The following is a 12,953-nucleotide window of genomic DNA, read 5'->3' on the forward strand; positions in this document are numbered from 1 at the left end:
GTACTAAATCAATACTTTTCTAGGTCTAGATTTGAGACAATAGAGAACCAAATGCATTTTCCTTGTCTTTCAATATACACCCAAAGAAATCATTAAACAATTGCGAAAGAAAGCGATTTATTTAAAAGCCAAGAATGTTTGCACTAGGATAGAACTGCTATTGTTTCTCTTTGTAACCCATTGTTGTTGATGGGCTCTCTATACCCTTCTTTTATCACACGATTTCGACAAAATTGCTGTAGTTACTAAGGCAGGCGTGTATGGGCGTTTTAAACGAGGAACGTGACATTGGTGACAGTATTACTTAATATCTGGCGTGTTTCGAGCTGCAACGCTGCCACGCACGCTTCACAATCTTATATTTAAGCGGGGAAAAAGTTCTCCGTGTTTTAGTATGTTATTCAGTTTGATCCACGCTAATTTGAGGCACGTGATTGCGAAGCTGATGGTAACTCCGAAAAACCAGAGTTTAAAAGTTGCCACGTGATCATCGAAGGTTATGTAATCGGGTGCTCTTTTCTGTCTGCTATTTATCGCGAACCATCTCATATTGGAATCGAATAACATGTCATCCTCCCATTTTTTAAGAACGGCGGTTTCCAATAAGCGTTCAATACTGAAACATATTTCTATCAGGACCAGTTAACCAACAATTACTCGGTAGCGACTCACACTTTGCTTACGACAATAGGACAAGTGAAATTCTTTCTCATTCCAACGGACAAGTATCCAAAAAACAAATGTTCTCGCACTTTATGGTATCTCACTTCGGGGAACCTTGTTTCCATATATAACTTAAAGATCTTAGAATTAACGAGGTAAATCGTAGTATCTTCGTTTATAGTCGAGTAAACGTTGAAATCGTTGTATGTACGCATGACCTTCCTGTACAATGATCCTTGTTGCGTATTAACAGCCTGGAATTTGATTAGTTAACTTGAAAAATTCATCGCTTCATAGTTTGAAAATAAAAGAATCCAAATATTCAAGAATATCTTACGTCATTAGTGATATACTCATAGTAAAAACTATCTGCTAGTATCCCTAAATTGTAGGACCCATCTTTGAACAACTCTGTCACTCGCGCCACTGTACTTACAACAGTTGTATCGGTTTTAGTTACGGATGTCGTTAGCATACTGCCGTAAATGGCTAAAAGGAAAGCCCACAAAATAAACCACAGAGACAACAGAGAATATTTCAAACCACTTTTCTGAACTAAATTTCCATGACCTACAATACAATTGTACATTCAAAATTTTTATTTTTTGAGTAGTTTGTAATTAACGAACCTTTTCCCAACGCCGATGCAAAAAGATGCGTAGCGACGTATATCACGTCTTTAATGACAGTTTTTGACAAAATGTAAGTTAAAATAACGAATAGAATTCCGATAAAAATCCATGTCTGAAGTGTAAATTAATTATTTTCCAAAATTTTTAAGATAAATCAAGATATACTAACATCGATATTAAAAGGAGCGATGAAGAAAATATCTTTTTCTATTTTTTGTCGCGTTTGACTTTTCATGAAAAACGAAGGGTAATCGATGGTGTAAGGACTCGAATAATCAAGTACCTCCATTCTCAATGAAGTTAGAGACAATCTAGCAATACCCATATCTACTTCCTAAATTAGAACTTGATTAACAACATTTTAAGAAAATACTTTCGCTTAAATTGAAAGCATACTTCATTGGCAATTAATCCTACTAATCCGTTCCATGTTCCATTAGGTCTCTTATAACCGAAACGATTCTTTGTAACTTCCGTTAATCTGAAACTATTTCTAGTATTTATATATAATTGTCTGATTAAATTATTACCTGAAATTTAGGTAATTGGATAATGTCTGAAGTAGAAAGTATTCCATTCCGGTATAAACAGTTCCATTTTTTCGAAAATAGCTAGTCTAATAAATATCAAATATATCTAGCATACATATTTCCTAAATTTGACCACCCAAATGAATTTTACCTGAATAAAACCAACTTGTAGGCATTTTCCAGAACATTCGTTGGTAATTTCATCAAACATACTTCATTAATTACTAATACGAATTCAACACGTTTTAAAATCGGTCTCTGTACACGCCCTAAACACTATAGTACCCAAAATCGAAGATATCGGGATACCCTGCGCGTCAATATTAGAACAAATGTAACTAAATAGAAACAGGCGAGATCCAAATGAACATAGAAATCTCATTAGTTTACCAACTACGCACGCAATCGCTGACAAGAAAGGTTTCGCAAAGCATTTAATCAATATGCCTAAACTTGAGACAATAGAGGACTCGACACGATGTCATTGTCTTTGAATAAACAATAGCGAGAGAAAACGCAATGTTTTCAGCTAAGAATGTTTGCTTAAACTTATTGAAGTTATTGTATTTCTCCTAAATGGTTTTTGGACGGTTTGGGCACTTCATTAAACTTTTTCTTTTTCTATTAGATCACAATAGTTTCTATGGCAACGGTGTCTCTGCGTTTTAATCGATGAACAGGCGAAAGATCTCATGTGCATCGAAGCATAACGCGCGTTTCACAATCTTAATTAAATGTTCGACTGTGTTCTTGTTTTGGTCCACCTGTGTGCCAGCGTTTTAATATCTTATTCAGTTTGATCCACGCTAATTTGAGGCACATGATTGCAAAGCTGATGGCAACTCCGTAAAACCAGAGTTTAAAAGTTGCCACGTGATCATCGAACGTTATATAACCTACTGCGTCTTTCAAATTGCTTTTAAACACCAACCATCTCATATTAGATTCGAATAGCATGTCATCCTCCCATTTTTTAACAATTGCGGTTTCCCGTAGACGATCAATGCTGAAATACATTACCATGAGACCACATAATCATAACGTACCTTAACAGATCATGATTAGCAACTCACGCTTTGCTTATGGCGAGTGGACAAGTAAAATTCTTTCTCATCCCAATTGATAAGTACCCGAACAGCAAATTCTCTTCTACTTGATGGTATCTTACATTCGGGAACGTTGTATGCATATATAACTTAAACAGTTTCGCATTCATAAGGTAAATTATTGACCTCTCGTTAATCGTGGCGAAAACTTTGAAATCGTTGTACGTTTCCATGGCGTTTTTATAAATGCGTCCGTGTAGTGTGTGTCCAGCCTAAAACACGTTAACTTACATGGCACGTTGTATTACAACGTAATACAACGTCTTCTTACGTCATTCATGATATACTGATAGTAAAAACTATCCGCTAGTATCCCTAAATTGTAGGACCCATCTTTGAACAACTGGGTCACTTGCTCCACAGTACTTACAACACTTGTATCGGTTTTAGTTATGGATGTCGTTAACATACTGCCGTAATTGGCCAAAAGAAAAGCCCACGATATAAACCACACAGACCATAAAGAATATCTCAAGCCACTTTCATTAACCAATACACCATAACCTATTTTTTAAACATAAATAATTAACTTATTAAGGGAACTTGTATTTAAATCAAACCTTTTCCAAAAATGGACGCGAAAAGATGCAGAAGGATATAAGATAGATCTTTTACGACGATTCTTGCCAGGATGAAAGTTATAACGACAAACAGAATCAAAATAACGATCCACGTCTGAAAAACTAACCCTTTTTAGCAACATTGTAAGTACCCGTGAAGTTAATTCATACTAACACCAATATCAAAAGGACTGACGAAGAAGATATTTTTCACTACTTTTTGTCTTAATTGACTTTTCATAAAAAACGACGGGTAATCGATGGCGTAAGGACTCGAATATTCAAGTACCTTCATTCTGCTCGCAGTTAGAGATAATCTAGCAATTCCCATATCTACTTCCTAATTAAAGTCTTCATTAACTTTACACATCATTACACATTGCCCTTCGGTACATACTCCGTTAACTATTAGTCCGAGCAAACCCGTCCATGAACCATTGGGTTGCTGATGACCAAAATGGTTATTGGTAATTTCCTCGATTACATAACTGTAATTATGTTAATGAACTAAACGCGTATTTAATAGTTTAATTTAATTGAAGTACCTGAAATTTAAATAACTGGCTAAGGTTTGAAGTAATAAATATTCCATTTGGTTTCCCCCATAAATGGTTCCATTTTTGTATCTCAGAATTTCAAAGTAACAAGTCTTTAAATTTATAATAAAGTAAATAAAGATTTGTTCATTATTTTGCGAATTTCTCTAAACCGAAAAGCATTACCTGAACAACACCAATTTGTAGCAATTTTCCAGAACATTCACACATATTTTGACCACCGGTCAATAACTAAACCTAATCAAACGCGCGGACGCGGTTGACGGTAACGTAATGTAACGCGTCAGTAATCTTTAACTTCAATTCCGAATCTAAGAGAGGTTCCGCGGCACGACAGTAAAGAGGGTTCAATTCAAGAAAATAGGAAAAAAAATCGAAATAAACGAAGGTACTACAATAACAAACGTCGGCCGGTTAGTAATAATCAATATTATATTTAGAATATCGAAACAATAGTAAACGTTTGGTTTAAAAACGTTTAACCACAACAGAACCTTCATTGTTTGCTCATGGACTTTCTATTTATAAAGAGGACCAGAAAGTAAGTAATAGCGATACGAGCATAAATTATGCAATGAGTTTAAGGGGAATACGTTAGTAACTAATTCCAACCCCAAACGCACCTACCTTTAGACAGTGCTTGAAATTAATTTTGAGTGACCTTGATACTCTAGAACACTAATCTTAATTAACTCACTGTGTTACTATATACATTTTTGTATCGACAAAGAAATCCTGTCCCCTATATTGTATATAATAATAATAATAATAATTAAAGCTTTATTGGATATCCCTGTTCAGTCGAAACTGGTTTACAAAGGGGTCCGTTAGTTAAATTAATTGTTAAACATTAAAAATATGCTGTTTTACATCTCTCTTAAACTCATTAATGTTAGCTATATTTTTTATATCACATGGTAAGTTATTCCAAGATTGGATTCCCCTGTTTTTTAAACTTTTCAAGTTGGTTGTCGTTAATTTTGATGGCAGAACAAAGGTTTTAAGATTTATGCGGGTATTATAGTTATGATCGACTAAATGAAACATATCAAGGATATACTTTGGCATTTGATTATTATAGATTTTATACATTAGTACTAATAGCTGATATTCATATTCTTGAGATAGGGTCATCCAATTTAGGTTTTTAAGAGCCTCTGTGGCAGATGATCTCTTATTTCGGAGTAATATTAATTTGGCACATTTATTATGTATAATTTGAAGTCTATGTAAGTATATGATCCATGGTATTGAATTTCTCAAGAAACGTTTCATGAAATTGCATTAACTTTAACGGAGACTTTTTGACTAACACAGCGAAATGACTTGCGTCAGAAATCCATAACGCTCCTTCTCATGTTTGTTTGCTTAACCCTTATTGTTTATTGGTTAAATTAGTTCACCCCAATTACGAAATTAGTGTTTTAATAACAATAGAAAAATAGGTTTGGTTTTATATGAAAAAATAAAGACGGTATTGTTTGTTTTTAACATGGACCCCACGTTAACCTAACAACGGAATCCAAATTTCGTTTAGGCGTTTTGACAATTCCTAAAAGATGCAATTCCGCCAATGCTTGATAAAAATGTGCTCTGATAAGAGGCACTTAGGAAAATAAACAAGAAAATCTTAACTCCCCTTTAGAAAAAGGTAAATCAATATTTGTAGGCAACCCAAGATATGAATCATAAGTTAATAACTTATCTTCGAAGATAAGTTATAAGACTTATGATGAATATTATACTGAAGGATACTGTCGCAGTTTAATTTCTTGCGTTTTCTTCTTTCCCTTCTTAGCTGGTGTTTGAGATTGCGTAATTCCGATAAAGGTCTGCAAATGTTAAGATAGCGTTCTTAAATAGGCTCTCTATTTTCGCTCTTTTATGGCGACAAGTTTTAAGTACACTCGTTGACAGGATTTTAATGGTTATAGGATTTTATAGGAATTATAGGACCACTGGACTCCCCAAAGCCATACGTAAATAAGGTCTACTCCTCCCTACCTGAAGCCAATCTTGAAGATTAATGACCCTATTGTGTTCCAAATGAATTTTGTACAAAATTGATAAACGAGGCATTGTGCTTTGTATTTCCTCGATACTCGTGAGTTTGCAACATTTGCATTGTAGGTAATTGTACGGATTAAGTAAACCCTGATGAATTGCCGTCTTTGGTGCGGGCAAAAGGCAATTCTTAACGTTCGTCACGTTATTGTAAATAAGGACTTCGTGTAACGGAACGTCCATTGGTAGTTGAAAGCTTGAAGATAATTCAAGTCAGTTTGGAATTAATTATTTTAAATTGCGTTTTAAATGCTGAAATGCAGCTAACTTGAAAATGTTATTCATTGTATTTAGGAACTGTTTCCTCCACTGTTCCAAATTGGACAATGGTTTCTGACTGGACATCTTTTTCAATTTCTACAAACAATTATTATCAAAACGGTTATCATCTGCTGTTGAATTTCAGATTTCAGTTGTTGACGTCACCTCTTTCAACTCCGAAACTTTAATTCCTTTTTCAAATTTCACGTCTAATTTTTGTTTGGGTTTTTCAATTTTATCTGTAATTGTTTAAACATTCGAAAACCGAAAGAAAATCAAGGTACAACTTCGTGATCACCGATCACGTATGTTTTTTATATTCATTCATTAACTGTACCGTGAATATTGTCAATATCGTTCAATAACTTCTCTAAATCCGTTAAGAACTGAGAAAAGCCCGGAAAATTCTTATTATTTCCGATTCTTTTTGCAACCAATGACAATTTTTCCTTGAGATTTTCGGGGGTTTGCATACTAATGAATGGAGAAAGGTGTCAGGTGCTTTGAAAGCCTTTCCATGAGTTCAAAAATAATTGATACTTTTGATGGATACCTTAACAATTTTATAGTTTTTTCATAATTTTCTGATTTGATCAGGGGTTTGTTTAAAAGCATATAGGCATCTTTCACAACCTTAAAAAGTGTTCAATATCTTTGAAATTGTTCGCAAATGGTGTCCACATCGGCCTTACTTGTTTCCCCATGGGATTTCCGGGAAGATCGCTCGTCATTTCAGACAAACATTCCAATAAAACCATTAAACTTTCAAAATATATCCCTAATTCATTTAAAAGTTCAGAAACTGTTTCCTTAAAAATGACGCACCCAAAAATTAGAATTCTTTCCCGACCTTTTCTTTTTTTTAAACATAATTTTATAAGCTTACGGGTTGTTTGTTTGTTGATTTTGACTTTAAAACGTGCCTGAGATGAGAATACATAACACATATTGTTTACTATTACACCTCTAACTATTACTCGCGTTAACTATATTACAAAAAACGTACTTTTGGTACGATGGAAGACTTTCAAAATATTTTAAATCTGAAACCCCAATTTCCTGATTTTTATCCAAAAACATGGAAACGGGTTTCGAGTAGAAATGATCCCATAAACAAAACTAATTAAAAAACACTAATTACACAACACATTTCGTCTACAATATAAACACGAGATCCCTTATGTTCATACTTTTAAAAAATGTGTTAAACTGCTTATAGTAAAATCATTGTACAGGACATTGTCCGTCAACAACTGGAAAACATCCGGTGATAGTCTAATAGGTACAGCTGCGTTTTTTAGCAGCTAAATAAATGCATGATTGTAAATTTATTTCAGAATGGTCTATGACTGGAAAACTAACCATAAGTAGTATTTGCGACAGACAATTCGAAGCCGGGGGTGGTGTGAATACAGTCATTGATAAATGAGCAGTAGCTTTTTGGGATAGTAAGCTATGGACAGATACCATAGCGGTTGAGACCCCAAAAACCAGAATAAGCGGTAAACAATCCACGTAATTGCTGGAAGCAATATTATCATCAAAATAAACTAAGCCTAGGCCTATATTCAGTTTAACAGAATAATAATAACACACCTGCAAATTAGTATAAAGTTTTCTAAAACGTTTGAACTGAATGATTCAACATCTTCAAGAATTACGACAATTTTCTTTAGTGGTTTTGACTGCTTTTTAGATCGAGTTCCAACAGAGGTGTATACCTAAATTGACCATTATTTGGTGCTTTTTATTATTAGGCCTAGGTCTACGGGTGCACGCGTAAGTAAGTTCCTTACCCTTGGTTTACTCTTGAACCAAGCGGCTAACGATTGAAAGGTACAGTTATGTTTTTTAATGTTGACCTCATCCTAAAAAAAGACCCATAATAGTTTCGTTGCTTTATCTAAATCTTCGGGTCATGAACTATGACATGTTTTAACTCACATCGCACGATTCAATAACGGATGTGACAATGTTTTGAACCATTAATGGAACAGAGGTGCAATCTTTAGCTTGCACCGAAACGCATAAAGTTTCAATATGAGAAAGCTCTACAGCAATTTTATCGAAAATTTTCGAATGGTCCGGAATATTAACCCCTGAACAATAATGCAATTTAATACAAAGACACGTTTGATCATTCAAACTTAGACTTCAACATGGCGGCCATTTTGTTTTTGAGACGCCATATTTGCGGTATTTGAGCCTTCTTAACTTATTTATTCACATTATTATCATAAAGATCCGTAATAAAGGTAGATCAAATAGGATGTAATAATAAAAACATGGCGGCAACTGTCATGGCCGCCAAAAGACCAAGGCTTAGGTTATAGTTTTGAATTGACGCCGTTTAAATTATAATATGGTTGAATTTGTTTTACCCATGATAAGAACAATAGTCGGAATGGTTTGCATTGTGTGAAAAGATTCCGCGTTGTGAACAGACTTAACGTAATTTAAAACAAAGGCCTTTTCTTCTTCAATGGTGGCGTCACAAAGGTCCTATATTTGATTACAATTTAGGCCTACTGTTACGGATTATCCGTGATGCCACTTAAAAGACACCTTGACAACCTACATCCAATTCTTTTTCAAACCCCATCCATGTTTTGAGAAATAGCTTCCGTCTGTTGGTCCATGAATCAACACTTACTGAAGAAGCCTTACGCTTTTTTCTGGGTGAAGTGACACTTGGCTTCAACACAAAAATTGCCTAAAAATAATCACCCAACCAACCCATTACGTCCACTATGTCTATTCTAGTAATCTTGCCATGCTGGAGATTCATTGTTTCCGCAAAACATTTAACTTAGTACAATTAGTAATTATTATAAACACGCTTACTTTAGAAAGTGATGGTTGATTGTCATCATTCATGATTTCTTTGTGAAATAATGGTAAAGAAAGGAACAATAGAGATGTACGAGTCCGGCACGTCTTTACTCACGACCGCTTTTGAATTTCATAGTCTGCGAACTAGAGCAGACGACTTGAAAAATTGTGTGTGAATATTCCATGGAGTATTTTTATCGGAGTGAAAACAAATATTCCATTAAAATGCAATAGTTATACCTATATCTCCATACATATTGCTCCATGGTAACAGTTTGCTAGGAGTGATAACATCGTCTGCATCCTTGTCTGCTATTTTAAGTTCTATTCTAGGATTTATAAACGTTTTCTTTTTGGGGGAAAAAATACAAATGTAAATCGAAAAAATTGTCGAGATTTAATTAAAAACTATGAGTAAACAATTTGTTTGTGATTTTTGTAAGAAACCTTACAATAAGAATTCTGGCCTAAAAACTCATCTTCGAAGGCTTCACAACACAAACTCAAATCCTTCAGCTGTTTCTAATGCCAAGGCAAATTTTTCGAGGAGATGTTACGAAGAGGATTGTGACTTTTCGTGTCTTAGTACCTCGGAATTGGTCGAACATTTAAATAAAATTCATAATTTATCCGAATTTAAAGTTAACCAAAAGGAGTTTGATAGCGTAGATGGTATATCTATTAATGACGTAACACACTTATTAGAAGCAAATATAGCCAGAAGCTACTTATTCCCTCCCTTATTTGCTTCTGCGTAGATCAATATAGGCCTAAACCAATGTTTTTCATTCTATTCCGCAGCATTCCAACGTTGGAAATTGCAACTGGAAAAGGATACCATGTGTTACTTTGTAGCTAGTCGCAAAAAAACTAGTCCCGATGGCCTTACCAAAAATCATTACTACCAATGCTCTCGCACCGGTCATTACACGCATAAAGCCAATCGTAAACGGCGCATAAAATCTCAAGGATCGAAAAAAATCAACGCGATATGCACAGCCTTCATTGTATTCAAAGAGAATCAATTCTCTAGTGACGATGTGCCGACACTTACCGCAAATTACTGCGAAGTTCACTATGGTCACGGAATAGATTTGAAGCACCTTTCGCTAACGTTGCCAGATAGGTTGACCATAGCCACTAACATATCACGTGGAGTGTCTGACGATGAAATCATCAAGCACTTCACAGATGGTGGTGTTGAAACCACTGAGAGAATGAAGTTTTTAACTCATAAAGATCTGGCTAATATTAAAAAGGAATTTAACCTAATGGAAGTCGATCAAGAATCAAATTGCAGTTCACGTCCGACTTATAAAGACATTGACGTTGCTAATACTGATGCAATTGCCGATGTTGATAAATATACGCGACCTGACACTTCCATCGCAAACAAATCCATGAAAACACGCGTTAGCGATGTTTCTGATGAAAGTGATTCGACAGAAGATAAATACGTATACATTGAAGTTCCGCCAAATAAAATAGTCTTTGTACCTGCTGACCTTAAGCCAAATAAAATAGTCTTTGTACCTGTTGACCTTAAGCCAGAAAATGTCAACCTTAAACCAATAAAGTTTGAAATGCCATCGAGCTCTAGCTCTGATAGCGAAGTAATTGGAGAGATTGTGATAAACAAATAAAAATATTTAATGGAAAAATGTAGTAGTTGTGTCTTATATTTCTTATTCCAACAAGCCATGATAACTTACACTAATCTAAATTGAAATTAAAATTAACCGCAACGCAATTAAACTACAGAAGCAATCAATTCAAAGCTCTAGGATGGATCGAGGATTGCAATAAAGAACAACTACCAACATACTTAAAAACATTTATTAGTTTTCACTGACTTAGAATAGCATTCGGAATTTTTCTAATATTAAAGCTTAACAAAGAACAAGGAAAAAAAAACAAACAATATCCAATAATCTAAATGCTGATATATTATTATTACTCTAACAAACTTCATAATTAGCAAATATGAAACGGTATTGCTACTATCGTGTTAAAGAGAGATGACAGACCTAGATTATTAATTGAAACGCGTTAATTCTAGCTGCTATTTATTTAAGTAAATGTAAGCCCCGCTTCTTTGTATGTATTATAAATTTTCTCGATGGAATTAACGTAGGCGGCCGTTCTCAGATCCAGTCCTAAATTGTACTTCATGGCCGTCCTCATAATGGCCCGGGCTGACCTCTCCATGGTGTAGTCGAGTCCCGAATGAACAATGTCTTTTTCCGAAGCACCGGAAATTCTTTTTTGAAACGATTCGCTGGGAGTGACGGGAATTCGTCCACCGGCTTTTCCAAATCTTCTTTCTAAAGATTCTTGAACGCTTTCTAACAGATGGTAATTGGATTCTCTTTCGTACTTGAACAACAGTCGGCCGTAGCTGACGTGGTTCAAGTTTTTCAGCCATTCGAAGTAAGATACGGTGACACCGCCAGCGTTGATGTACAGATCAGGGATAATCAGGATATTACGATCGATCAATATTTTATCAGCCGCTGGTGTTGTGGGACCATTGGCGGCTTCTCCGATAATTTTGCACTTGACCTTATGGGCGTTTCCTTTCGTGATAACTTTTTCGGTGGCCGCCGGGATCAGAATGTCACATTCTTCGTACAATAAATTCTCTCCTTTGTACGGTTCGGCACCAGGGAATCCGATGATGGTTCCGTTATTGATTTTCCATTCTTCAAGTTCCTTGGGGTCGATTCCGTTTTGGTTATAAATGCTGCCATCAACTTCCATAATTCCGATACACCTGGCACCCGCTCTATGAAGGTACCTCATGCAATGAAGACCGACGTTACCGAATCCTTGGATAATGAAGGACTTGCCACCCCATCCCGGAGTGTTTCCGATCATGCTCATGTAACTGGCTTCATTTACAAAATTGTCCAGTCCGTGAAATACTCCTCTACCAGTAGCCGAGACTCGACCGTGAATACCACCTTGGTTGATTGGTTTACCGGTGACGCAGGCGTGGGCGTTTAAATCAGCGTGTCCAATGGTTTGGGCGTAGGTATCGGCGATCCAACTCATTTCCCTTTCTCCAGTACCCATATCAGGGGCCGGTACATCGAGACCGGGTCCCAAAAATCCTTTCTTAGATAGTTGCAGAGCAAAATTTCGGGTCAGTTTTTCCAATTCAAATTCGCTGAATTCCCTGGGGTTGATTTTTAAGCCGGCTTTGCCTCCGCCAAAGGGGACGTCAACAGCGGCGCATTTGAAGGTCATAAGGGCGGATAACGCCTTGACCTCGTCCAAGCTGACGTCCATACTGTAACGAATACCTCCTTTGCAAGGCGTACGATGATGACTGTGTTGAGCTCTCCAACCATTAATCATGACGTATTCGCCATTATCCCTTCTCAGGGGGATGGCGACTTCTAATACTGAATGGCAGGGACCCAATATTTGTAAATAACCCCGAATCTTCTTGCGTTTCTCTTCCAAAGCCATCTTGCCCTTGTACTCTTCCACTAACTTATCTTCAACCACTTGCCAACCCCGATGGTAAAAATACTCAACCATGTGGAAGAAAGAGGGATTTTCGGCATCTTCAACGTATTTTAGTGTCTCGGGAATTTCGTGCAAATCGTTAACTTGACTCGTGGTACTAAAGAAATACCCCTGAGAAGATGGTACTAATGCCGCGTTATTTGGCTTCACTGCCGAGTTTCTTAAAAGACCTAGGCCCAATTTGGTATACGACGATGCCGCCCGGAACATCTTG

At 36.0% G+C, this 12,953-nt stretch overlaps 5 protein-coding genes across 5 annotated transcripts; 1 reads left to right on the forward strand and 4 right to left on the reverse strand.

Moving 5' to 3' along the window:
- Window positions 1-484: 484 nt before the first annotated feature.
- LOC149702321 (uncharacterized) lies at window positions 485-2,519 on the reverse strand. The gene is made up of 5 exons (XM_089866114.1): window positions 1,692-2,519; window positions 1,465-1,629; window positions 1,293-1,407; window positions 1,001-1,233; window positions 485-917 (listed from the first exon to the last, which is right to left on the reverse strand). Exons 2-5 carry the CDS (start codon window positions 1,618-1,620, stop codon window positions 669-671), a joined length of 753 nt encoding a protein of 250 aa, XP_089722240.1. The 5' UTR covers window positions 1,621-1,629; window positions 1,692-2,519; the 3' UTR covers window positions 485-668.
- Window positions 2,238-5,308, reverse strand: LOC149702322 (uncharacterized). The gene is made up of 8 exons (XM_089866103.1): window positions 4,214-5,308; window positions 4,037-4,140; window positions 3,889-3,979; window positions 3,667-3,831; window positions 3,492-3,606; window positions 3,203-3,435; window positions 2,899-3,143; window positions 2,238-2,831 (listed from the first exon to the last, which is right to left on the reverse strand). Exons 1-8 carry the CDS (start codon window positions 4,256-4,258, stop codon window positions 2,552-2,554), a joined length of 1,278 nt encoding a protein of 425 aa, XP_089722229.1. The 5' UTR covers window positions 4,259-5,308; the 3' UTR covers window positions 2,238-2,551.
- A 148-nt stretch (window positions 5,309-5,456) lies between these two features.
- On the reverse strand, window positions 5,457-9,366 carry Orc3 (origin recognition complex subunit 3). The gene is made up of 18 exons (XM_089866095.1): window positions 9,218-9,366; window positions 8,952-9,086; window positions 8,755-8,875; window positions 8,318-8,472; window positions 8,170-8,241; window positions 7,970-8,094; window positions 7,736-7,895; window positions 7,564-7,677; window positions 7,380-7,492; window positions 7,260-7,296; window positions 7,066-7,182; window positions 6,927-7,006; window positions 6,711-6,847; window positions 6,539-6,612; window positions 6,381-6,469; window positions 6,053-6,308; window positions 5,804-5,880; window positions 5,457-5,641 (listed from the first exon to the last, which is right to left on the reverse strand). The coding sequence occupies exons 1-18, from the start codon at window positions 9,248-9,250 to the stop codon at window positions 5,536-5,538; spliced, it is 2,001 nt and encodes a 666-aa protein (XP_089722221.1). The 5' UTR covers window positions 9,251-9,366; the 3' UTR covers window positions 5,457-5,535.
- A 137-nt stretch (window positions 9,367-9,503) lies between these two features.
- LOC149702324 (uncharacterized) lies at window positions 9,504-10,866 on the forward strand. Its single transcript, XM_089866111.1, has 2 exons — window positions 9,504-9,877; window positions 10,007-10,866. Exons 1-2 carry the CDS (start codon window positions 9,616-9,618, stop codon window positions 10,846-10,848), a joined length of 1,104 nt encoding a protein of 367 aa, XP_089722237.1. The 5' UTR covers window positions 9,504-9,615; the 3' UTR covers window positions 10,849-10,866.
- A 161-nt stretch (window positions 10,867-11,027) lies between these two features.
- Gdh (glutamate dehydrogenase, mitochondrial) lies at window positions 11,028-12,949 on the reverse strand. The gene has a single exon (XM_089866097.1). It carries the CDS (start codon window positions 12,947-12,949, stop codon window positions 11,276-11,278), a length of 1,674 nt encoding a protein of 557 aa, XP_089722223.1. The 3' UTR covers window positions 11,028-11,275.
- Window positions 12,950-12,953: the final 4 nt, after the last annotated feature.

Source organism: Phalangium opilio, unplaced genomic scaffold (assembly GCF_054372755.1).
Source record: "Phalangium opilio isolate 3A_F unplaced genomic scaffold, DU_Popi_V2 ptg000017l_1, whole genome shotgun sequence".
Lineage (NCBI taxonomy): Eukaryota > Metazoa > Arthropoda > Arachnida > Opiliones > Phalangiidae > Phalangium > Phalangium opilio.

Bases quoted from the DNA above. Each gene is read 5' to 3' on its own strand.
- Orc3 (XM_089866095.1), bottom strand. From the start codon at position 9,250: ATGAATGATGACAATCAACCATCACTTTCTAAA. The intron at 7,493-7,563 runs GTATGAACATAA...TTTTTTAATTAG, and splicing joins GTTTAACACATTTTTTAAAA to TTTTGTTTATGGGATCATTT. The intron at 7,297-7,379 runs GTACGTTTTTTG...TTCTCATCTCAG, and splicing joins AGTCTTCCATCGTACCAAAA to GCACGTTTTAAAGTCAAAAT.
- Gdh (XM_089866097.1), bottom strand. From the start codon at position 12,949: ATGTTCCGGGCGGCATCGTCGTATACCAAATTGGGCCTAGGTCTTTTA.
- LOC149702324 (XM_089866111.1), top strand. From the start codon at position 9,616: ATGAGTAAACAATTTGTTTGTGATTTTTGTAAGAAACCTTACAATAAG. The intron at 9,878-10,006 runs GTATATCTATTA...TCTATTCCGCAG, and splicing joins GGAGTTTGATAGCGTAGATG to CATTCCAACGTTGGAAATTG.
- LOC149702321 (XM_089866114.1), bottom strand. From the start codon at position 1,620: ATGGGTATTGCTAGATTGTCTCTAACTTCATTGAGAATGGAGGTACTT. The intron at 1,234-1,292 runs GTTCGTTAATTA...ATTGTATTGTAG, and splicing joins TGCATCGGCGTTGGGAAAAG to GTCATGGAAATTTAGTTCAG. The intron at 918-1,000 runs GTAAGATATTCT...ATCAAATTCCAG, and splicing joins ATGAGTATATCACTAATGAC to GCTGTTAATACGCAACAAGG.
- LOC149702322 (XM_089866103.1), bottom strand. From the start codon at position 4,258: ATGTGTGAATGTTCTGGAAAATTGCTACAAATTGGTGTTGTTCAG. The intron at 3,980-4,036 runs GTACTTCAATTA...ACATAATTACAG, and splicing joins GCCAGTTATTTAAATTTCAG to TTATGTAATCGAGGAAATTA. The intron at 2,832-2,898 runs GTGAGTTGCTAA...AATGTATTTCAG, and splicing joins CCACTCGCCATAAGCAAAGC to CATTGATCGTCTACGGGAAA.